General features: G+C 42.1%; 2 protein-coding genes across 2 annotated transcripts; one reads left to right on the forward strand and one right to left on the reverse strand.

Moving 5' to 3' along the window:
• Window positions 1-1,358: 1,358 nt before the first annotated feature.
• LOC128848030 (olfactory receptor 5V1-like) lies at window positions 1,359-13,583 on the forward strand. Its single transcript, XM_054047751.1, has 2 exons — window positions 1,359-1,401; window positions 12,626-13,583. The coding sequence occupies exon 2, from the start codon at window positions 12,651-12,653 to the stop codon at window positions 13,581-13,583; it is 933 nt and encodes a 310-aa protein (XP_053903726.1). The 5' UTR covers window positions 1,359-1,401; window positions 12,626-12,650.
• A 2,738-nt stretch (window positions 13,584-16,321) lies between these two features.
• Window positions 16,322-21,166, reverse strand: LOC128847986 (olfactory receptor 14A16-like). Its single transcript, XM_054047701.1, has 3 exons — window positions 21,107-21,166; window positions 18,005-18,991; window positions 16,322-16,327 (listed from the first exon to the last, which is right to left on the reverse strand). The coding sequence occupies exons 1-3, from the start codon at window positions 21,164-21,166 to the stop codon at window positions 16,322-16,324; spliced, it is 1,053 nt and encodes a 350-aa protein (XP_053903676.1).
• Between the last annotated feature and the right edge of the window lie 2,478 nt (window positions 21,167-23,644).

Below are 23,644 nucleotides of genomic sequence, written 5' to 3' on the forward strand. Positions count from 1 at the left end.
ATTAATAAAACTCAATCTCTGTGTGTCTCACCAATCATCTTCCTTATTAATCTCTAAGTAGCCACCAAAGAATGAAACTGTTATTAGTGACAAATTCATTTTGCACCCCAAATTAATTTAAAGGCTACAAGGTGGAGATTAGAGCTGGTTGCAACATGGAATTTACATTCCTTGGGAAATTCCGACATTTCAAAATTTGTTTTTATTCCAAGCCAAAATGAAAACTGAAATGTCAAAATTTCCTGCAGAACAAAAATTCTGACAAAAAACTGATATGTAGAATGTCTGGATAGAAAAATAAGAACACAGTGTCAATGGATCGGAACCACATGCATCATTTCCACATGGCCAGAGCTAGAAATCAGGAGTTCCTGGCTCCCAGTCATGAACTCAGCCATTGAGCACTAGCCATTCTGCCCTGTATCTCTGTTTTCACATTAGTTTGGTGAAATTTTAGACCACACACACAGCACAAAAAAGTTAAGTTTTGCCTCTGGTCCTCCGCTTTTGAGTTGTGCAGGGCTCCAGGGAATGAGTCCCCCCCCAAACCCTTAAATAATGAATATGGATAGATCTTTCCCAAAGCTACCCCCTTTTGCTGCTAGTGAAGACCACAGTTAGCTATACACAGCTCATCTGAAGACAGCAACAGAGTGCTAGATCAATAGATAGAGGGCCAGTTATAATGCAGAACAATCCATTTCCCTTATTGATCAGAAGAACATTGAAGTTGCAGGAGGAAACACATTATAAATCAGGGGTCATCTACAAACTCCATCACAGTAAGTTTTATTTAACTCACCAAATTTTATTTTATTTTACCTTTAAAATATAGGAAATTAAATTAAACACCATACATCTCAATGATAGCATTAACTCACCTAATAGCTCACCTTAATTAATTACTCTCATTACAGTTGGTATGGCAACACCCATTTTTTTATGTTCTTTGTGTATATATATCTTCCTACTATTTTTTCCAATGCATGCATCCGATGAAGTGGGTTTTAGCCCACAAAAGCTTATGCTCAAATAAATTTGTTAGTCTCTAAGGTTCCACAAGTACTCCTCATTCTATCTTGTGTAGTTTTGTATCATCTGCAAATTTTACCACCTCATTGTTTCCCCCTTTATCCAGATCATTAATAAATATGTTGAACAGTAGCTGTCTTTGCTATACCGCTGAACATGGTATAGCAGAGACAATCTTTCTAAGATACTTCCCACCTCAGCGAGTGGTAGACATACACAGAAAACTCATAGTTAATTCAGACACAGTGCTAGACAAGCTGAAGTAGCAGCAATATATGTGAGGAGTCTTTCTTCACCACCTCTTTAAAATCTTTTTTCTAGGGTTAGTGCCTTGAAGCCAGGAAAAAGAAATATTGAGAGGTTAGAAACGTGAGTAAAAAATGTGATAATCTTTCACTCTCCTCTGGCTCTTTCCCCCACACAATATAATATGCTTTAGTCTCTCCCACCTGACCCCCCACTCCCCCCAAAAAATCCATCTTTGACTCCACTTGCCTCTCCAATCCTTCTCCCTTTCATCTCTAAGCTCATTGAATGTGCTATTAACAATCACTGATGGTAGTTCCTCTCTAGTTCCATTCTAGATACTCTCCAATCCAGCTTCTACCCTTGCTCTCCATTGAAATCACTCTCACCAAAGTCTCTAATGATCTCTAAAGCTCAGAACCAGTACTCCATCCTTATCCTCTTTGAACTGTCAGACCGTCAACGCCTCTGATCATGCTGTTCTTCTTGAAAGCTTGTCCTCCCTTGGTTTCTATGTCTCTGTCCTCTCCTGGTTCTCCTTCTGCCTCTCTAATAGCAGCTTCAGCTTCTTCAGAGGATCCTTATCATCCCCTCTCCAATTTTCTATGGGGATTCTGTTGGGCTCTCTCCTTGGTCCCTTCCTCTTCTCCTTCTACATCTTACCTCTGGGTGATCTCATCCACAAACAGAAATTCAGCTACCATCTCTGTGCTGTTGTCTCATAGGACTGGAATGGAGAGGTAGATCTATCTCCTTCTGTCCAAATTAAATGTTGCCCTGTATGCCTATCTAGGCCAGGATTTTTAAACGTGATTTAGTGTGTAGGGCACCTAGCTCCCATTAAAAACCCGAATTTATTTTGACATTTCTCTATCCTTATTATGGTATCTGAGTGACATATCAATTAGGTTTGATAAGGGATCACCAATCAGGCTTAAACTTTGGAGTTTGATATCCCTGCCAAAAAGACACATGAAATGCCGATTCATATCAGTGTACTATCAATTTTCCAGTAGGAGAATCAGAAAGAGCAGTAGGATTTTCCAAGGAGCCTAATAGATTCAGGCACACAACTCCCAGTGAATTTCAGGTGGGATATTGAAAGGTGATTTAATTGGGATCAGAATTAGACCAGTGTTGATTATTTTGGAAATCCCAGGCAAAATGTCTATGAGAAATATGAACAAATACGAAATACTGGGGTCGGAGTGGGGTGGAGGTTAGAACAAGTTTGTTAACATTTCTGCACTGGTTGAGGATTAAAATAGCAGAGATGATCAAGTGAGGGAGACAGTTTCAGCTTCATGTTTGAATGTGTGTCTGGAGAGCTGTGCTTGGTCGCATGGCAGAATAATGATATGGTAGTGCTTAGCACCTAGAAAAGCACTCATTATCTATAGCACTCAAACCACTTTAAGCAGTATCTGTGTCCCCATTTTATAAATGAGGAAACTCAGGCACAGAGAGGGGAATTGACCGGTCCAAGATCATAAACAAGTTAGAAATGAAGCCCACAGCTTTGCACTCCCATTTTGGTGCCTAGTCCACTGAACTACATCACAATCTCCAGTATAATAGTGGCTAAGTGACGCATCAGTCCAGAAACACAGTTTGAGGCTATGATGGACTGAGATTTTCAAAGCTGTCTAGGAAAACTGGATATCCCTCCCCCATTAATATTAATTGGAATTGAGCATAGGGATAATTTAGGAAACTTTCTCATTTTTGATTTACAAGCACTATTCCAAATCTCAGCACTCTCTGCTATTACTTACACAAATCCCAGACAATTTCTAGCCTCCCCAACAGGACCCAGCCACCATCAAAGCAGTCAGGGTAAGATTTTCAAAGCCACCTTTGGGCTCAGTTCCCATTCACTCACCAGGAATTGTATGTCCAAATCCCTTTAGGAAGCTTTAGATTATGAGCCTCAAAACCCAATAGCAGATCAATGCCCAATTCCATAAGCCCTCCCCATCTCAACAGATTCAGGCTATTTCATATCACGTGAGGAAGTGAATTCCAGCAATGTATGGCCCCTATGGACAGGGCTGGCCCTAGACCAAATGGTGCCCCAGGCAAGGAGCGTCTTTGGCGCCCCCTCCATTTGATAAACTTTTGAATACCTTATTTGTATTGCATTTGTAGCCCATTTCATGACTTTGATGCACAATTTGCCTGCATGATTTATCCCTGTCAGTCGTCTGGATCACCTGCCCTTAAATCCAGCCTCCCTGTGAAGAATACTCTTCCAGCAGCTTCTCTGTATTATTTCAAGGAGTAGTGGCATGATCTCTCCACGGGCTGCAGTTGTATCAATATGAGACAGAGAGACCGTCTCAAGTTTATAGGTTCTACCTACAATATAGGAGTAGAGCAAACATCTTTACATTCTATCCAGAAAGCCAGCAACCAATGCAGATGATGGAGCACATGTACCTTCTACTCTCACGAGGGGTGACAGGTGGTATCAGGTATGCATGCCTCAAGTCATTAAGGGTGTTAGAGGTTAGAATAAATTCTATCCAGCAACCGATGTACATAACAGAATGTCTGACGTACACCTACAATAAGACTCTCTTCTCTTCATGGCCCTATCTACACAATGAAAAAAGGATGCTTTTAAAATTCAATGGGACCTTTTTACATCATTCTCATATACCCCAAGAGTGCTTCCACTTTTTACACCAGTAACCTACCTCTGAATAGACAGTGGCATAGGTGATGGTAGCGAGAACACCAAAGAAAAAGCTGTGTGCTCCTAGCAAGAATTAGGCAAGAGAAAATTGTCAGGGTCACTTCTATTTGGTCATGTAAACACATTTCAGTCCAACCACATGCCTTTTTATGAAGTTGGGTAAAAAGGGGTGGGCAACCCCTTATAATTATCTGAAGTATTTTTTTTTTCAAACTCCCTAACATTTAATATAAAAGTAATAGGAAAAAATTGCATCAGGAATACTTGACAGAGAATACTTGGTCTTGAAGGGTTTTCATAGCATCTTTAAGCCAGAAGTGATCATTGTGATCACCTAGTCTGACCTCCTGTATAACACAGGCCATAAAAATGCTCCAAAATAATCCCTGTTTGAACTACAGTAGATCATTTAGAAAAACATCCAATTTTCATATAAAAATTGCCAGTGATGGAGAAGTCGATCCTCTCCAAATATTGGTGCCTGGCTCAATGATATGGCTGACCTCGCAGCTAAAGAATGACTGACATTCCCTAAAAAGGGAATGCCCTAACAATTCAAAGAAATTTGGGCTGACTTTTTTGTTTCTATAAGATCTGCTCTTGGATTTATTTTTTGGGAAGTTCTAGGGCCTGTGTTATCAGTCAGACTAGATGATCACAATGGGCCCTTCTGAGCTTGGAATCTATACATCTATGAATATATAAAAACAAAGTTCAGATGTCTCCACCAGCAGAGACACTAGAATTAACCTTCCCAGTCTGGCTTCCTGAGCCAGCCATTGGGCTGGTAACCTGCAATGGAAGACAGCTTTTGAACAATTTGGAATTAAAATGTTAACATTATATTAAAATACTAAAAGTTTTGATTCCTTGAGTTTTGTTTCAGAGTTTGTTTTATTCCCTCTTACACGCAAACCATAATAAATATAGAATGTGGAAATCACATATATAAATGACCATCACATATGTCATCCTCCTAGGATTTGGGGATCTCCCTGAGCTGCAGATTTTTCTCTTCCTGATGTTTCTAGCGAGGTACATTGTGACCATGGCTGTGAACATCCTTACTGTGATGCTAGTTGTGACTTATCAGCACCTTCACACCCCCATGTACTTCTTCCTGGGGAACTTGTCCTGCTTGGAGACCTGCTACACCTCCACCATCCTGCCCAGTATGCTGGTCAGTCTCCTGACTGAGCACAAAACCATTTCTGTTAGCAGCTGTTTTGTGCAGTTCAATTTGTTTAGTGGTCTTGTATCTACAGAATGTTATCTGCTAGCCTCAATGTCTTGTGATTCATATTTTGTAATATGCAAACCACTGCATTATGCTAACACACAGGCACCCCTAGGAAGCAATAGACACTGGGTATGTGTGTGAACAGACTCCAAAAGTTTAGCCCAGGTACGTCCTGACCTAACACCAGATAAGAGGGTTCGACAGAAGTGATGAATAGGGATGCTTTGCCCGAGACACCTGGAGCAAGGTACAAGAGGAGGTAACAAGCAGATGTCATGAAACATGTGAGGTGGGACATAAGGCTGTCTCAGTCTATAAATGTTAGGGTACCTCAGTTCAAACCTCTGTGTAGCCGAGGGACAGTAGAAATTCCCGCTGCTGACTGAGCCACTCCTTGGCACTGGGCACTCGTGTGTTAGTGTACCTGTAACCACAGAACCAGGATGCTAGAACTGTGCCTTGAGGCCAATACAGCTGGCCGAGTGCCTTTGTCACCGACCTGAGCCTGTGGTCTGTCTTTATGAGTAACATCGAGGTCTGCTGAATTAACATGCTGCACTGTCTGCTAGTGCCTCTGACATCAGAGCTCCAAAACAGTAACAACTTTGCAGGAGCAATAACATACTTCAGCACTTAACAACACTAACCTTATTGAGTATCTGTCCCTCTGAAAACAAGGGGAGTAACAGGTACTCAGCACCACACAGGATTTGAGGTAGGAAGTTCTCACAGCTGTACCTCTCCCACCTTTTAGTTCAGATAGCTATCTATCTTGACTGGAGTACCATCTATACGTATTCACATGAAGAGAAGATATAGTGGAGGGCTCTTTATTATGGCAGACAAAGACAAAACAAGATCCAGCACCTGGAAATAGAAGTCAGCAAAACTCAAACAGGAAATAAGGTGCAAATGTTCATCTCTGAGGACAAATAACCACTGAAATGTTACACAGCATAATATTGTAATTTAAATGCAATGAATTGAACAACTCTGCAACTGTTCACATCGTTTTCACCAATATCAATTCTCCACAAGTGTACATGCAAAGTGAGATTGAATTTCCAGGGTGAAGGATATAATAAACATTAGATGACACTCACCTGGTTTTAGTCTTCTGAGGCAATAATGGAATTTTTCTCCTCCATCCTGTGGGGATTTCTCTGATAGGATTAAGAAAATCAGTAATATGTTCCTTCATTCCATCTGTGTGGACACAATAAAGCCATTCCACCTCCAGTCTGAGAGCCTCGATGCTGTTGAGGAGGATGAAAGTCTTGGGGAAGGAGAACATCAAGCCCGAGTGGAGGGCAATGATCCCATAGTTGGGACCTTTCTTCCAGATGATGTCATGGTATCCTCTTGCACTGATGATACCCCTACAAGGGAGGAGAACCCAGTTATTAGGAAGAGATAGGTAACAGTAACAGGGGATGCATCCGAAGAAGTGAGGTTTTTACTCACGAAAGCTTATGCCCAAATAAATCTGTTAGTCTTTAAGGTGCCACCAGACTCCTTGTTGTTTTAGTAACAGGGGATTTGATTATTAGAAATATCGATAGCTGGGTTTACGATGACCGGGAGAACCGCATGGTGAATTGGTTGGGTGTGAAGGTTGCTGACCCTTTCAGACATCTAGACAGGCTTATGTGCAGTGCTGGGGAGAAGCCGTGGTTGTGGTACATGTAGGTACCAGTGACATAGGGAAAGGTAGAAGAGAGGTCCTGGATGCCAAATTTAGTCTGCTTGGTAAGAGATTAAAGTCCAGGACCTCCATGGTAGCATTCTCTGAAATGCTTCCAGTTCCACACACAGGGCCAATCAGTCAGGCAGAACTGCAGGATCTCAATGCGTGTATGAGATGATGGTGTTGGGAGAAGGATTTTAGGTTTGTTTGACACTGGGGAATCTTTTGGGAAAGGACCAGAGTATAGAGGAAGGATGGGCTCCACCCAAGACAATAATGGAACCAGACTGCTGGCATGTACAATTAAAAAGGTCACAGAGGAGTTCTTACACCAAGGTCTGGGTGAAAGCTGAAAGCTACAGAAGAGTACATGGTTCAGACAGAGACATCCCTTAGAGGAGGATCTATTAATGGGGGTTCTTTATGTCCTAGTAAAGAGGAGAGGATAGAAATTGATAAAGCACAGGTAGGAGGTGAAGAGAAACAGACAAATGAAGAAGAGTCCCATTCAATTACATCACATAAAGGCAAACAACTAAATATTGACAAATATTATAAATGCTTGTACACAGATGCTAGAAGTACTAAGATGAGTGAACTTGAGTGCCTGGTATTAAATGAGGATATTCATATAATAGGCATCACACAACCCAATGGGAGCCTTTCCAATTACTTCCATGGTCACTGGATCAATTCCATACTGAAGTGAGAAATTCAGGTCCTAGGAAGGGTTGGAAAACAGGGGGGAAGGAGAAAGCACTCACCATTCAGGAGGAAGAAGAGAGAGAAGAAACATCTTCCCCGCCCTTCAGCATGCAGAAGGGGTGCAGAATTTGGAAAGGGAGAGAGCGAGAGAGAGAAATGTGTTAAACCAGGCTTGATAGTTGGCCCAGGATAGCAAATACTGTCACACAGGATCAAAAGTATCCCTGGTGCACCTTCCTGTCAATGTCTTGAGTCCTGATGGTGCATTAGCATTTCATAATATTACCTCAAGGTGGCATTTATTCCATGGCACAAATACTGCAAAGCAACAACAGGGACCAGGATGGTACAGCTGTTCTTTGCAACTTTGTTCAGACACAAAGGGCCAGATTTTTAAAGATATTTGGCACCTAGTGGGATTTTCAAAAGCATCTGGGTATCTAATACCCATTGAAAATCTGTCTATGTACCTAAATACCTCTAAAAATTTGGTCCAAAGTGACTCTCTGTTTCCTTGAGTCTAAATCTCTTGTAATCTAAGATCTCCAGCTGCAAATCCATCCCTGTGGGAAATAGAGCCAGATGTTCCTTGCAGGATTCTGAATGTTTGATTTCTTTCCTCTCTTGTTACTAAGGGCAGTTGGAGTTTCTTGGCAACATCACGGCAGAAAATCTTTGGGGATAATTACCTCGTGGTCATGAAAACGTATATAAGTAATCGCAGTGTGGCACTTTGGGAATCCTGCTTAGGTTGTGCCATTCACTTCTATCTAGGTGAATTAGGCCGGGATTTTTATTGAGGACATTAGGGGTGTCTGAGTGTGTGTGTAGATTCTCTGTTTCTCTATTCCACTGGCATTTCCCATAGATCATGTCTGAAGCAAATCAAAGCCAGCTGGCCAGATCCTAAGTTGTATAAAGCAGTACAGCAAACGCTGAAGTCAGTGGAGCTACACAGATTTATGCAAGCAGGGAATCTGGCCCATTGACTCCAAAGGGGCTATGCTGAATTATACCAGTTTAGGGACCTGATTTAATATGGTTAGTGTGTGTTTGTCTGAGTTTGTGTACAGTTTGTTTGGTACATGTGTTTGTCTGTTTTCTTTACTCTCTTTGTGTGTGTATATGTCTAGAACTGTAATTGTCTGGAATTTATATGGATGTGTTTGTAGTTCTGTGTGGGTGAGATCATGTTTGTGTGATCATATTTGTGTGTTTTATTTTGTTTGTAGGTTTGTGTGTGTGATTCTGTTTGCAGCTTTGTGTCATTGTGTTTTTATGGTCATATACCTGGGTTAATCATTTTTTTTTTGCATGTTCTTAAGTGTGTGTCTAACTGCATTTGTCTGCTCATCTGTGTGTGTGTATGTCATTGTGATTGACTATAGGTTTGTGTGCGAGATTCTGTTGTGAATGTACGTTCATCTGTGTATGTTTAATTGTTTTTTGGGGGGATTTTCCAAAGAAACCAAGTGAGTAAGGAGCACAAGTCACATAAAACTCCAGAGACTTATATCTCTGTTTTTCTAGGCACTTTTAAAAATCCCACACAAGGTCTGAGGATCTGTGTTTGTAGATTGTGTCTTTGTGCTCATGTGTGTGTCATAGAATCATAGCTCTGGAAAGGACCTTGGGAAGTCATCAAATCCAGCCCCCTGTGCTGAGGCAGTAAACTTAGACCATCCCTGACAGATGTTTGTCCACCCTCATCTTAGAAACCTCCAGTGATGGGATTCCACTGCCACCCTTGGAAGCCTTTTCTAGAGCGTAACAACATTTCATTTATTTCATTATAGAGATAAGGTGGATGAGGTAATATCTTTTATTGGACCACCTTCTGTTGGTGAGAGAGACAAGCTTTCAAGCTTACACAGAGCTCTTCTTCAGGTCATTATTTCATTATGTCCTTGTGTTTGTATTTATGCTGTGTAATATGTGAAAGGTGGTTTCAAAGAGGATGGTGATCAATTCTTCTCCATGTCCACTAAGAGTAGGACAAGGAGGAATCAGTGTAGTTTGCATCTGGAGAGATTCAGGTTAGATATTAAGAAAAACTTTCCAGCTCTATGGATAGTTAAGCTCTGGAACAGGTTACCTAGGGAGGTTGTGGAATCCCCATCACTGGAGATTTTTAAGAACAGGTTGGACAAACACCTGTCACAACTGATCTGAGTTTACTTGGTCCTGCCTCAGCACTGGGAGCTGGACTAGATAACCTCTTGAGATCTCTTCCAGCCCCACATCTCTGCAATTCAATGTCTACTTATATCTGTAGATTTGTTTGTGTCAGACTGTTGTGTATGTATGTTGATGACTAAAAAACTGGCCCGTATCTCCCTTTGAAAATTCTGGCCTTAAAGGTATTTAGGCACCTCATGGGATTTTCAAAAGATCTAGGTGCCTAACACCCATTGAAATCATTTGGACCTTAGTGATTTGGATGCCTCAATTTTCAGTTTTCTAATGTGTGATGCCTTAAAGAGGGCTGATTTTCAGAAAGTGCTGAAGAATCATGTCCCTTTAAGGTGACTTAAATTGGGCAATTCAGAATCTTTTGGGCAGCTTTGAAAATCTTAGTCATGGGGGGAGATTTTTTAAAGGCATAAAGGATAGTTAGACCTCCAGCTCCCATTTCAAAGGCACCCTTTGTCTTTAAAAATCCACCCCTTTACCCAGTGCCAACTCTCAATCATAGAATCATAGAATATCAGAGTTGGAAGGGACCTCAAGAGGTCATCTAGTCCAACCCCCTGCTCAAAGCAGGACCAATTCCCAGCTAAATCATCCCAGCCAGGGCTTTGTCAAGCCGGGCCTTAAAAACCTCCAAGGAAGGAGACTCCACCACCTCCCTAGGTAATGCATTCCAGTGTTTCACCACCCTCCTAGTGAAATAGTTTTTCCTGATATCCAACCTGGACCTCCCCAATGCCATATTAAATATTGTAGCTGGGCTTCTGCTCAGCTGGGCAGCCCCATATTCTGCAGTTCATATCCCTCCCTTGTGACTGCCAGGTCCCTGCATCCCAAAGAAATCTATGGTTCCTGTGAACTCAACCTAACTTGACTAAGGGTACATCTACACTACAGGGGGGAGTCGATTTAAGATACGCAAATTCAGCTACGTGAATAGCGTAGCTGAATTCGACGTATCGCAGCCGACTTACCCCGCTGTGAGGACGGCGGCAAAATCGACTTCTGCGGCTTTCTGTCGGTGGCGCTTACTCCCACCTCCGCTGGTGGAGTAAGAGCGCCGATTTGGGGATCGATTGTCGCGTCCCGATGGGACGCGATAAATCGATCCCCAAGAGGTCGATTTCTACCCGCCGATTCAGGCGGGTAGTGTAGACCTAGCCTTAGTATGAGTGTCACATCTCGTCTAAATGAACACTTAGTTTGCAGCAAGCTGGGTGTACTAAGTATCTGACTGGATGCTGCTGCCACACACTAATAGCTCCCGAGTGCACTTTGAGCTACTCCCGTTGCAAAGCAGGCTAGATCAAAGCACATTAGGGGACTGTTAGTGAAGGGTGTAAATCTACCCCACACTAGCCTGCAGTGTAACAAGTGTCCATCTGAACACTGCTGCCGTGCACTAAGTGTCCATGCAGATAAGACCTCAGCGGCCGTATGAAAGTCCTGGGGCTTGGGTGCTTTATGGCAGGGTGGGAGAGGGATATTAATTAGGTGAGGAGGAGAGAGTGGGGGGTGGCCACAGTCAGGAAGGACATAAAAAGAGAGTAAGAAATAGACAGACATGCCTGGAAAGAAAGAAAGAGACTAATCTAGTCATGATGATGGCGATAGATAAATTAGATAGGAGTGAGTGAGTGATTAGCAGGAGATAAGGGGAACTAGTTGATTCTGTCTTCTACCGCTGAAAAGTGTTATTAGGTTTATGTGTGTCATAGTTAGTGATGTACCTGGGTACGGGCCCAGATGGGATGTAGATGAGGAAATGGTGTGTGCTGGCTGGCTCGGAGGTGGCACAGAAAATCCATGGAGGTGGTAGTGGGAAAGGTTGGTATGAAACACACCAGCGATGGGAGAGTTTTGTGGAGCTTTATGAATTTAATACCAGAGTTGTATAGAGGGAATGTTCTGATACAGGATTCCTATTGTATTGACCTGACTAGAATTGAAACCGCATTCTCTCCTCACAGAGTTATAGATGGGGTTATCCTCTCCTCGATCAATGATGAATTTAGGTCTGCAGCCAAATTTGTATTGAGTAGAAATAGCTAAGCACACAAGAGCACAGACATGCTCAAACATATACAGACACAGAAACCACAAATATACGCTACTGCACTTACACATGCACAAACACAATTAAACACACATACTGACACTACCACAAATACACACACAAAAACATACACACATAACGCACACAATCATATACATACACATTGAAACGCACATGTGCAGGTGCTACCAGAATCACACAAAAGCACACACAATTGAACACACAAACATCTAAATACAAATCAGCAAACATTCATAACTGTATACATACACAAATGAACACAGAGACACTACCACAATCACACAGAATCACATACACGAACAACACCACACACAGCACAACCATATATAAATAGAAAATAGGCACTACTGTAGTCATACACACAATGGCAAACATACACAACAATACACCCAATCAAATATATACACACACACAAAATAAAACTCTCACACACACTCACTCACGCACTCACACACAGCGCGTGCACGCACACACACACAGATACAGTAACAAACACAATCATGCAATCAAACACACAAATGTAGAGACACACAGATACACTTTCTTGCCTTTATATTGCACAATTTAAGATGAAATTATCCCCTAAAATTTTCTGTCCAAGTTCACAAACAACCTAAATCTGAGATTTCCAAAAGCCACCTAAGAGATTTAGATGCCCAGTTCCCATAAACTGTAACGAGGACTGGGCATCCAAATCCTTTAGGTGGCTTTGAAAACCTTAGCCTCATTCCTTACATTTATTCCCTTTAGAGTCATCCCTCTCAGCTCTGAAGAAATGGCAAATGAAACTGCCCCAACTGAATTCATCATCATGGGGTTCTCCAACCTCCAGCAGCTGCAGTTCTTGTTCTTTAGCGTCTTCTTGGTCACCTACCTCTGCACTCTGGTGGGGAACATCTCCATCATCGTGATTGTCTGCACAGATCCCCGGCTCCGCACCCCCATGTACTTCTTCCTGGGAAACCTCTCTTTCCTGGACATCTGCTACACCACCACCAATGTCCCCCAGATGTTGGTGCACCTGTTGGCAGAAAGGAAGAGGATTAGCTATGCAGGCTGCATCATGCAGCTCTATTTTTTCCTCTCCTTTGTGGGCACAGAGTGCATCCTCCTGGCTGTGATGGCTTATGACCGCTATGTGGCGATATGCAACCCCTTGCACTACTTGGTCATCATGAGGAAAGCTGTCTGCCTCGAGCTAGCTGGTGCCTGCTGGGCCAGCGGCTTCCTCAACTCTGTGGTGCACACATTTTTCACCTTCCGGCTGCCTTTCTGCGGGGCCAACCAGCTCAATTACTTCTTCTGTGACATCCCACCCCTCCTCAAACTCTCCTGTGGGGACACCTCCCTCAATGAGATCATCCTGCTCGCCATCGGGGTCTTCATCGGGTGGACCCCGTTCCTGTGCATAGTCCTGTCTTATGTCTATATCATCTCCACCATCCTGAAGATATGCTCCACAGAGGGGAGACTCAAAGCTTTCTCCACCTGCGCATCTCACCTGACCATCGTCCTGATGTACTACGGAAGCTCCATCTTCACCTACGTCCGGCCCATCTCCAGCTACTCACTGGACAATGACAGACTGATCTCGGTGCTTTACAGCATAGTAACCCCCATGATGAATCCACTGATCTACACCCTGAGGAACAAAGATGTGAAGGGGGCTCTGAGAAAAGTTTTCATGGGGAAATTGTGTTTGCAATGAAAGGGGCAAATTTCCCGTCCTGGAGGATTCTCAATATTATCTGGGGGATAAAGTTCTCTGCTTTGTGTTTTCCCATCTATGTTCAGTAGAATTGGTGAAAACATGAAAAAAAAATTACAACAATATACAATAAAAATCTAGACATTGTTTTCAGTTTGAACAATGAAATGGTCCCGTTTTTGTCTTTTTTTTTGATTAAACGTTGTACTGAATTGCTAATGATGGGTTTTTTTTTGTTTTCTTTTTTATAATATTTAAGTGAAATTATATTCAAAATAATTCTCAAAATGGTTAGCACAATTTTTCATTTACTGAAACTGCTCAGGTAAAAAAACAACTACTTCAATAAAAAAATTATATACATAAAACTAATTGCAAAAAAAAAAAAAAAAAAAAAAAAACCCTAAAAAATTAAAATGTCCACAACTTTTTACACACTCACACCACACATTTATGAAAGACCATTTTGGGGGGATTTTTTTTCTGTTTCAAAATGTTTGGTCTCCTCCAATAGTAATAAAACTTAAAATAATATAAAACAAAACAAAATCAATAGAAATCAACTCATCAACTCATCTCACAGAACAGAGAACAAAAAAGACACAGTGAATTAAAAAAAAAAAAAGTGCTTTATTTACAAAGCCCTGTAAATTAATCAGTAAATGAAATGGCAGAGAACAGTAACACATGGTAAAGAGAGGTTTATACTGGTTGTAAGATGGTACCAAAGATAAGGAGTCACAATGTATAATGGATGCTGGTGGCTGTAGGCCTTGCTGGAGCCCTATGCATGAGAACCAGTATGAATCAAAGGCTAGGAACCAGAGTAGGCCTGGCTCTGGCAAAATAGCAATGCACCAGGTGCCAGCTAACCAAGTAAAAACATTCCTGACCAGAGAGGATGGTTCAGAAACGTACAGATCTCTCAAATAACTATGTAAACACATTCTTAAGAGATGGTACAAGAACACATCGACCCCTTGTAAGAAAAGGAGGGAATGACAGGATAATGGGTGAGGATGTTTTGTTCAAACTAGCAGGTACAAGGACAAGGGTGGTAACTAACGTCTGGAGTGTAAAACATAATTTGTTTGTATCAATGTATAAAAGGAGATATCCCAGGAGGGGCATCTTTGTGTTGGCCTAGAAGACAGGACTATGGTGTCCTGACTGAGCCGGTAACATTGTCACGGGCATATATGTGTTAGTGAACTTGTAACCATTGAGTCAGGGTGCTAGTGATGGGCTTCATCAACAATAAACCTGTCCGAGGGCCTTCACCATCCAACCGAGCCTGTGGTCTTTCTTTATGAGTAACATTGAGGTCTCCTGAATAGGCAACCTGCTTCCTCTGCTCGTGCAGCTGACACCAGAGCTCCAAGAACAGCAGCACTGAGCAGCCGGAACAACTTAGCAGCCTTAACAACTCTCCGCAGCACTAACAAGAGAAAGGGGTGGCTAGCCTGCACAATGGGCACTAGGGCAGCAGAGGGTGAGGGGTGGGGAAGGGGCGGCTATTCTGTATAATGGGCACTAGCGGGAACAGGGTGAGGGTGGGACAGCAAGGGAATTTTAGTCATGTTGTGTGTACTTTTTGTTAGTTTAGCACCACTTTCATCTTCAATAGTGGTAGGAAAAGTTGTACTAGTCGCTGTATCACAAGTTACAACAGTGGTTGCAGTATTAGGATGACGATTAGTTCCTGTAGGCCAGGACCCTATCTCAAAGGGACATTCCCTGACCTGCAGAGTGTCCAATCTAATGGTATGACTACACCCCATTGGGGACCCAGGCTTGTGGGTCGGCATTTCCAAGCCCATGCTTGAGGACCCACACTGCATCATAAGCCTGGGTTTGCAATTGCTGGACCCAGGTCTCACAGCCATGCTAACGTATCCATGCTGCACCATGTAGACCTTCTGACTCGGGACTGAGGCTTGAGCTGCATCCACACTGCAAAATGACAGGGCTTGGACTTGAGTCTCAGTGGGGCTCAGGCTCTGATCCTGTAGCACTTCCAGGAGGTGGGCCTGGGTTGGACTGAAACCTGAATCTGAGCCCCAGGTTTAGAGTGTGGTGTAGACATACCCTAAGACTAGGCTTGGAAGGATTCGAATTTCATCGGTAAATGTCAGTAAACATTGATTTCACTGAACACATACAAACCAAATAAAAAAATATTTCCATTGATAATAATCAAAATTTACAGCTAAGCAAAGGAAGAGAAATGCTGCTTGAGAAATTCTCAGAGTTTAATGTAAAGTTATTTACTTTGTATATTTTGACCTCTAATGTAGACAATGTGTGTTTTAATGGTGATAAAACTTTAGCTCTTTGAAACTCAACATCTACTGTCGTTATCAACACTGATATTATTCATCAAAATTATTAAAAAAATAAAAATAGAATTCTGCCCAGCCTATTATTAGACATGTGAAACAACGAGACTATTCTGATCAGCATGAGAAAGAGCTGCCACAGCAAACCCGCTGTCTAACCATTGTTAAGTGCTTTTTCAAGTGTCATGGCAGGGAACATGTAAGGAAGGGATCTGAGGTGGCTTTGCGGGTGGGGAGCTCCTCCCTTGCTTGAAGGGTTTCATGGGAGAAAACATGAAGGTGCATGTTAGAACATGTTAGAAATGGGAAATCAGCACTGGCATGATTTGTGGAATGAAGGCAGGGGTCCATGTCTCTCACTATATGATCGGAGAGAGAGTTGTGATTGCGCCCTTTATATTACACCTGTATAAAGAGCAAAAGACACAACACAAAAACAAACAGGCATGGTGAGCTCCAAATAACCATGTCTACTAATTATGTACACTATGCAAGACCTATCTACATGCACACGATTCTGCTCTGGCTGGGTTCTAGTGGCTTCTGAAACAGAGAACACAGTGAGCACCACTAGTGTGCCCACAAACTATTTAAAGCGATACTACCCAATTCCAATGCACCACTAAAAATATCCATATAGCTGTTCCCGCTTGGGCTGTGAAACCCATCCCCCTCCCTGGGTGTCAAAGTCTGAGCTCCAGCCCAAGTGGGAATGGCTACATGGCTATATTTAGCACCATAGCACAAGCCCCAGAAGCCTGAGTCTGTAGGCTCTGAGACTCAATGCTGTTTTTTTTTTTTTTTTTTTTTTTTTGCCATGCAGATGTATCCGTAGGGTCTTGACCCTGTTCCCATTGAAATCAGAGGCAAAAGTCCCATTGTTTCCATGCAAGTAAAGTAGGACAGGGTAGCATTTATCAAGTGCCTAAGTGAGTTGGGAGTATAAGCCCCATTGTCTTTCAATAAGACTTGTTGCCTAGCTCATTTTGGTGCTTTTGGAAATCTGACCTGTGATAGCATATAGATTCTAATAATTATGGCTGGTTTCAATGGGACTGATGTGCCTAACTCCTTCAGGTTCATTTCCAGATCCTATCCTACAGGGGGTTAAACATGGGTAGACAGTGTAGTATAACACAACAGTAACGATCTAGCTAAGTTACTATTATTGCCAAGGGCAAGTCTTCACAATTCATGAATCAGGCTCCAAAAGAATCATGAGATTGGCTTAAAATTCATGAGATTTTTGAAAGAATAATATATTTTGTTTGCTTCGTATTTGCCATCTGTTTTTGAACAGTTAGGATGCCTTTGCATCACATTTTCAAGCTTTTCTCTTCAACCATAGAACTATTATAATATTAGCACAATTCACAGTCTTTAATGTATTTATTCTAACAACATCCGTGGGGTAGAGAAGGACAATTATCCCCACGTTTCAGGTGAGGAACTGAAGGCCAGATTTAAAAAGTTATTTACTTTCAATGGGAGTTAGGCACCTAAACTGCAAAGACACCTTTGTAAATTTCATTAGGCACTGCTCTGCATCATTAGGCACCTAAATACCTTTGTAAATCTGGCCACAGAGATTAAGAGTAAGAAGAAGAGTAAAGCTATCTAAAGATGTAGATCAGATTTTCAAAAGTATCTAGGCACGCCCATTAAAATCAATAGATTTTTCAAAGGTACTTAGTCACCTTCCATTGAATTCTTGGGCTCTTTTGAAAACCTGATCAGGTTACTATCTACTTCTTGAGGTGCCTAAATATCTTTAAAAATGTCACTATAAGTGATTTGGCTAGAAACTCTGTGCCAGAGCAGAGAACTGATCCAGGGTCTCCCAAGTCACTGTTCTAACCACTGGATTATCCCATCTCCCAGTGAGGGTGGTGATGGTGATGGAAGTCGGAGAAGCAGGAGGAAGACACAATCCTGGAAACTGACCTATGAGGGCTGTTTGCAGTGTTGTTGTACCCGTGTAGGTCCCAGGATATTAGAGAGACAAGGTGGGTGAGGTAATATCTTTTATTGGACTAACTTCTGTTGGTGAGAGAGACAAGCTTACACAGCTTTCGAGCTTACACAGAGCTCTTCTTCAGGGATGGACATTTTATTGTTAGGATGAAAATTTCTCCCAATCAGTTTTCCCAGGGCCTTTTTGATCTCTTGGTTTCTCAGGCTGTAGATGAAAGGGTTAATCAGTGGTGGCAGCACAGTATAGAAAACAGCCACTACCAGGTTTTGCTTAGATGGCGAGTTGGAGGTGGGCACTATATAGACAAAAATGCTCGTACTGAGGAATAAAGTGACGACCATGAGGTGGGGCAGACAAGTGGAGAAGACCTTATGCCGACCCTGAATGGAAGGTATTTTCAGGATGGCAGAGAAGATTTTAACATAAGACACAGCTATTAAAGCAAAACAGCTGAAACACAAACAAAGGCCAAGAGCGATCATGACAGTTTCACTAATATTGTCCTTGGAGCAATGGAGATTCAGCAGTGGGGGGATATCACAGAAGAACTGGTTGATAACCGAACCACAGAAGGGCAGCGAAAATGTACTTACAGTGTGCAAAGCGGAATACAATCCACAGCCCACCCATGACCCACAGGCTAACTTAAGACACAGATTCTTATTCACAGTGATCGTATAGTGCAGAGATTTGCATATTGCAACATAGCGGTCAAATGCCATAATAGTGAGGAAAATTAGTTCAGTAGCTATCAGGGAAACAAATGAAAACAATTGTCCAGCACATTCAGGGAGAGAGATCACTCTAGTGTTGCACAGGGAATTGACCATAGATTTGGGGACAGTGACAGAGATGTAGAGGAGGTCTATGAATGATAAGTTGCTGAGGAAGAAGTACATGGGGGTGTGAAGGTGGTGATTGACAGCTACGACTGTGATGATGACAAAGTTCCCCAACAAAGCTGCCAGGTATATCACTAGAAACACTGCAAAGTGTAAAATCTGCAGCTCCTGAACATCAGAGAATCCCAGGAGAAGGAACTCTATCATGGTGGTTTGATTTCCCATCTTCTTCTTGTATAAACTGTGCTCAGCCTGCAATGACAAAAACAAGAAGAATGGTAAAGACAAGAAGATGTTAGAATATAACATTGGGAGCAATATAAACATGTCCTGTATTCCATATAGGGTTCAGTTCTACAACACCCTACTGAATATTCTCTGGGAGGGGCTGAAAAATCCAAATTTACATCAGTTTTAAAGAATTCCACAGGGTTTGTGTGTATGTGCATGTGTACATGTTTTTGAACAACACAGGACTTTGTGTCTCTGTGTTTGTGCCATTATAGTTCTCCATGATACCCTTAACTCCAACTTTGAACAGGAAACTGTGACATCCAAGCCATCTAATGCATCAAGAGAAAATTTACAATACAGTACAGGTTCATAAAACATGAAAGAGAATGAGGAAATTAATACCTTTGAATGATATCATATTCAGTTAAATCCTCGCTATCAGTCCATTCCTGTGAAATGCTGAGTATCTAGCTATCTATCCTGGTATCTCCATGTCAGCTGATATTTTAGTTGTACAAATGTTACAGTTTATCTAAGAATCTAAAGGAATTTACCATTCTAGCACAGTCAGCTCTCTCTTCAATTATGAAGGTCTCTTTTCACCTCCTGCTTCACGGTGAACTCTAAAAAGAATGATGAGACCCATATGGGAAGATCATGGAAATGCCCATGTATCCCTCACTCCCTTGGCTGAGTTTTCCAGGGACGAATTATGCTGTGAAAACTACACAGCCCTTTTACTTTGAATGCTGTCTGACTTCCTTTTGCCTTCACTGTTTCAGGATGACTGAAATGCTGAAGGAAGATTCACTGGTAAATTATCAGTTTCCAAGCACCTTTGGGGAAATGGCCGGAGGCCCCATAATGAGATAAGCTCTCACAATAAACAACACTGCGGCACTGTCTATGTTTTGCATGAATAATACATTACACAGAGGTTTTCAAAGGAGCCCAAGAGAGTTAGCTGCCCAGTTCCCAGTGAATTCCAATGTTTCAATATTTAATTATCTGCACAGCTAGGAAACTGCATCTTATTTCAAGGATGAATTTATCTAAACTCAGTTTCCGGGTACCAAATCTTATTATGTCTTTGTCAGAAAGGTTCATAAGCCCCTTCCTCGCTATCTGATATTTTGATTTTTTTTTAATGGGATTTTACTGAAAGTGACTTTTTCATGGAAAAAATAATTTGCAATGAAATTTTGCATTTTAATGACACTTTTTAACCATATTTCTTTTTAACCATATTTCTTGAAAATTGAGGTTAAATGCCTATTTTCCCTATTTTTCCTCTAGATACCTTTCCAGGGAAAAAATAGGTAAAGTGAGCATTTTACCTCAATTTCCAAATACACACTCTCTCTCTCCCTCTCTCTCTCTGTATACATATATGGAAAAATGTAAGAGAAAAGAACACTTTCATTTAAAAAATAACTTTTCAAGTTTACACTGTTAACTCTTTCAAGTGAAAATGTTACTTTCTCTCTGTAACATTTTCTCACATTTTGGTAATTGACAAAAGTTGGAGAGAGTCAGAAAGTGGGGAAAAAAAATGCTCTTTTTCCACACATTCTTACTGTTGTCTAACTGACAAATGTAGGAAACAGTCAGAAATGGGGAAACGTAGCAAATTGTTGACAGTGAGGATAATCCAGCATTAGAACAGCTTGCCTAGGGATGTGATGTATTCTCCCCCTCTTGAAGTCTTTAAATTGAGCCTTTTTAAAATCAGGGCTTTGGAGCAAAGCCCGGAGCTGGAACATGGAGCAGCTCCAGAGCAGTGGAGCTGCAGGTTTTTACCTGGAGCTTGCTCTGGAGCCAGAGCACAGCTCCAAAGCCCTGTTTTAAATAGATCCTGTAGCTGAACTAGAAGATATGGGCTTTCTGCAGAAATTATTGGGTGTACTTCTCTGGCCTTTATTATGCAGGAGATCGGACTAGATGATCATACTGCCCTTAAAAAAGTCTTTCTGGCCTTAAAAAAATCTGAATCTGTTACTCTATTTTCCAATTGCCCTTCAGGAAAACTATTTTCCTCAACAGATAAACATCCAATGGGAATTTCTGTGGCAAAAATTCTCACAGGAAAAATTCCCATTTTCTGGCTATCTCCACCCTACTTCATATCCCTACATCAAATCTCCATCCCAGTTCAGATACACCCTCTTCCTCATTTCCCCTATGATTGGCCATGGTTATATAGGCTCCAATTTTAAATGCTGTCCACGCTGCCTCAGAAATTAATGGAAATTGGACATGCAAATTCCCTTGGAAGTTTGAAAAAAACACTCTATAGCGGTAGTTTCAGGCAGACCCAAATATAGGTGCACACCATACTTCACCTCCCATTCCTCCTTACACACCCTACCTAAGGCTCTGTGCCAATCCATTTGTCTGTCATGCAGCCAATACTATGTGCATTAGCCATGCAACCAGAGATTGAATCCTAGATTTGATCTTCCTTTTCAGCTAATGCATCATGCATCTGTCCTCCTTGAGTTGTAGCCATGCTCCCATCCAACTTTGGAATGAACCTTTCTCTGGGCTCTCTGAGTGCATCTCCTCAGGTCACAGGGTTCATGTTGTCAACTCACTTGGGGTGGAACCCCCAAATTCCAAGCCCTTGGTTACAGTACCATGTGTATTGACCATGCTTACCCAGCAGGTCCAGCTGCATTCTGGCACCTGCAGATCTTCCTTTTGGGAATCTGTGAATAGAGTGACCCAAAGTCTTTTTTTAATCTTAACAATAGGAACAAAACATAACATTAGTGAAAATGGGTTTTAAAACAACAAAAGGTCTACCAGCATGCTTACATTACCTTCCATCCTAGTCAGGCCTATTTTACCCCAGTCCCTTAATATTTGCAGTCTGGGTTCACCTTTGCTCCCTCTGCCATCTTTGAGGTCCTGTCTTTTGAAACCCAGATGAAGTTCTTTGTTCTCTCTGCTCATGTGCTTGGACCTGCTGCCCCAAACCAATCTGGTGAGTTCCACAGGGGGTTGGGGGCAAGAGCATCAGTGTGAATGGCTCTTGCATTGTGTCTCTAGTGTTGGCTGGGAGGGGTGTATCTGGTTCCACTTCCTTCCCTTCCTGGGTGCATTTCCTGATGGTCCTCCTTATTTGGAATTAACTCAATCTATGCCTACAGTAGACATGACAATAATCCAGTCAAGATATGGTAACCTTCCCCTCCCACACTTCCAATAAACATAAATATAAAAAATACAGTATTCATAAATTAATACAGGGAACTTCAAATTTCTGAGGGTAAAGCTGTCTTGTAATCTGAGTTCTTTCTATCTGAGCCACTGATTAAATTTCTGACTCCTTTGGGCCATGTCCTGAGCTGATGTAAATGGATGTCATTCAACTGAAGTCAATTTGCAATATCTGAGGATCTATCTTATTGTCTTCAGCTGTGTTGCCAGTATTACCATTAACACAACTCCAGTAAACTGCAGACCATTGTAGTCTGGTCGATTATTGCAACTCTAGAATTTATTTATTGTCACAGGTTCTTCCCTTAGGTGGCTACACAGATAGAAGAAATCAGTCAGTGGAACACATCAAAAAGAAGGTCCCGGTTCAGTCTGCTGTCTCGGGAAGCCAGCACACCCAAGTTCCAGGACAAATATTCAGATCTTCTATACCCTTATCTTATTACACCCACACATATCTCTGGCCATATTTGACTCTTTCCATGACCGCACTGAAGTCTGGACCTGCCCTCTCTCCATGTGTGGTATGTGTGACGATAATTATACTTTTGATTGGCAATATAAGCTACTTGCGTCAATTAGTTGCTGAGAACAGCCATGACTAATTACCTTTACAAATCTGGGGCTAGATGACTAAATACTTTACAAATCTGGGCCCTAACTTGATTTAAAAGCCCGCTAGGTTCCTTTCTGCATCTTTAGGCACCAAACCCATAGGCAATTTTGAAAACACTGCTCTACGTCTACTAGTTTTGAAGCTGTAGCAAAACCACAAACTTCTTTATGTGTTTCAGGTCCTAGAGGGGGACAAACATCTTCAGCCAGTATGTTAAGCAAATATATGCAGAAGTTGGGGGCAAGTTGGTGGGTGGAGCAATGGAGGATGGATAGTGCTGAATGTCAATATACACTATACCTAGGACTGAAGCCATCAGCTCTTAAGAAACTCCAACTAGTTCATGTTGCTACAGTGCATCTCCTTAGCCACACAGAGCACCACAAGCACATCAAACCTGTCCTACGCTCTTGGCACTGCTTACCCATAGAATAGTGAGTCGAGGCTGAGGTCTTGGTCCTTATCTTCAAGTCGCTCAGTGGCGAAAAGATGTCCTAAAGCTCCAGAATGAGGTCTGTGATTGACAACTGGAAGGAACGTGGGGGGCAATGGGTGCAAAGGGGTGGGGATATAGGAGGGAATAGGGTTATGGGGAGGCAGAGGGAATGAGTGGGGCTATGTGGAGAAGGATATAAGGGCAGGGGGAGCTGAGAGGTGAGTGGGCATGAGGAATGATTATCTGGACCAGGGATCAGCAACCTTTGGCCCGCGGCCCACCAGGGTAAGCACCCAGGCGGGCCGGGCTGGTTTGTTTACCTGCCGCGTCCGAAGGTTCGGCCGATCACAGCTCCCACTAGCTGCGGTTCACCATCCCAGGCCAATGGAGGCTGCGG

The sequence above is a fragment of the Malaclemys terrapin genome, chromosome 13, assembly GCF_027887155.1.
Source record: "Malaclemys terrapin pileata isolate rMalTer1 chromosome 13, rMalTer1.hap1, whole genome shotgun sequence".
NCBI lineage: Eukaryota > Metazoa > Chordata > Testudines > Emydidae > Malaclemys > Malaclemys terrapin.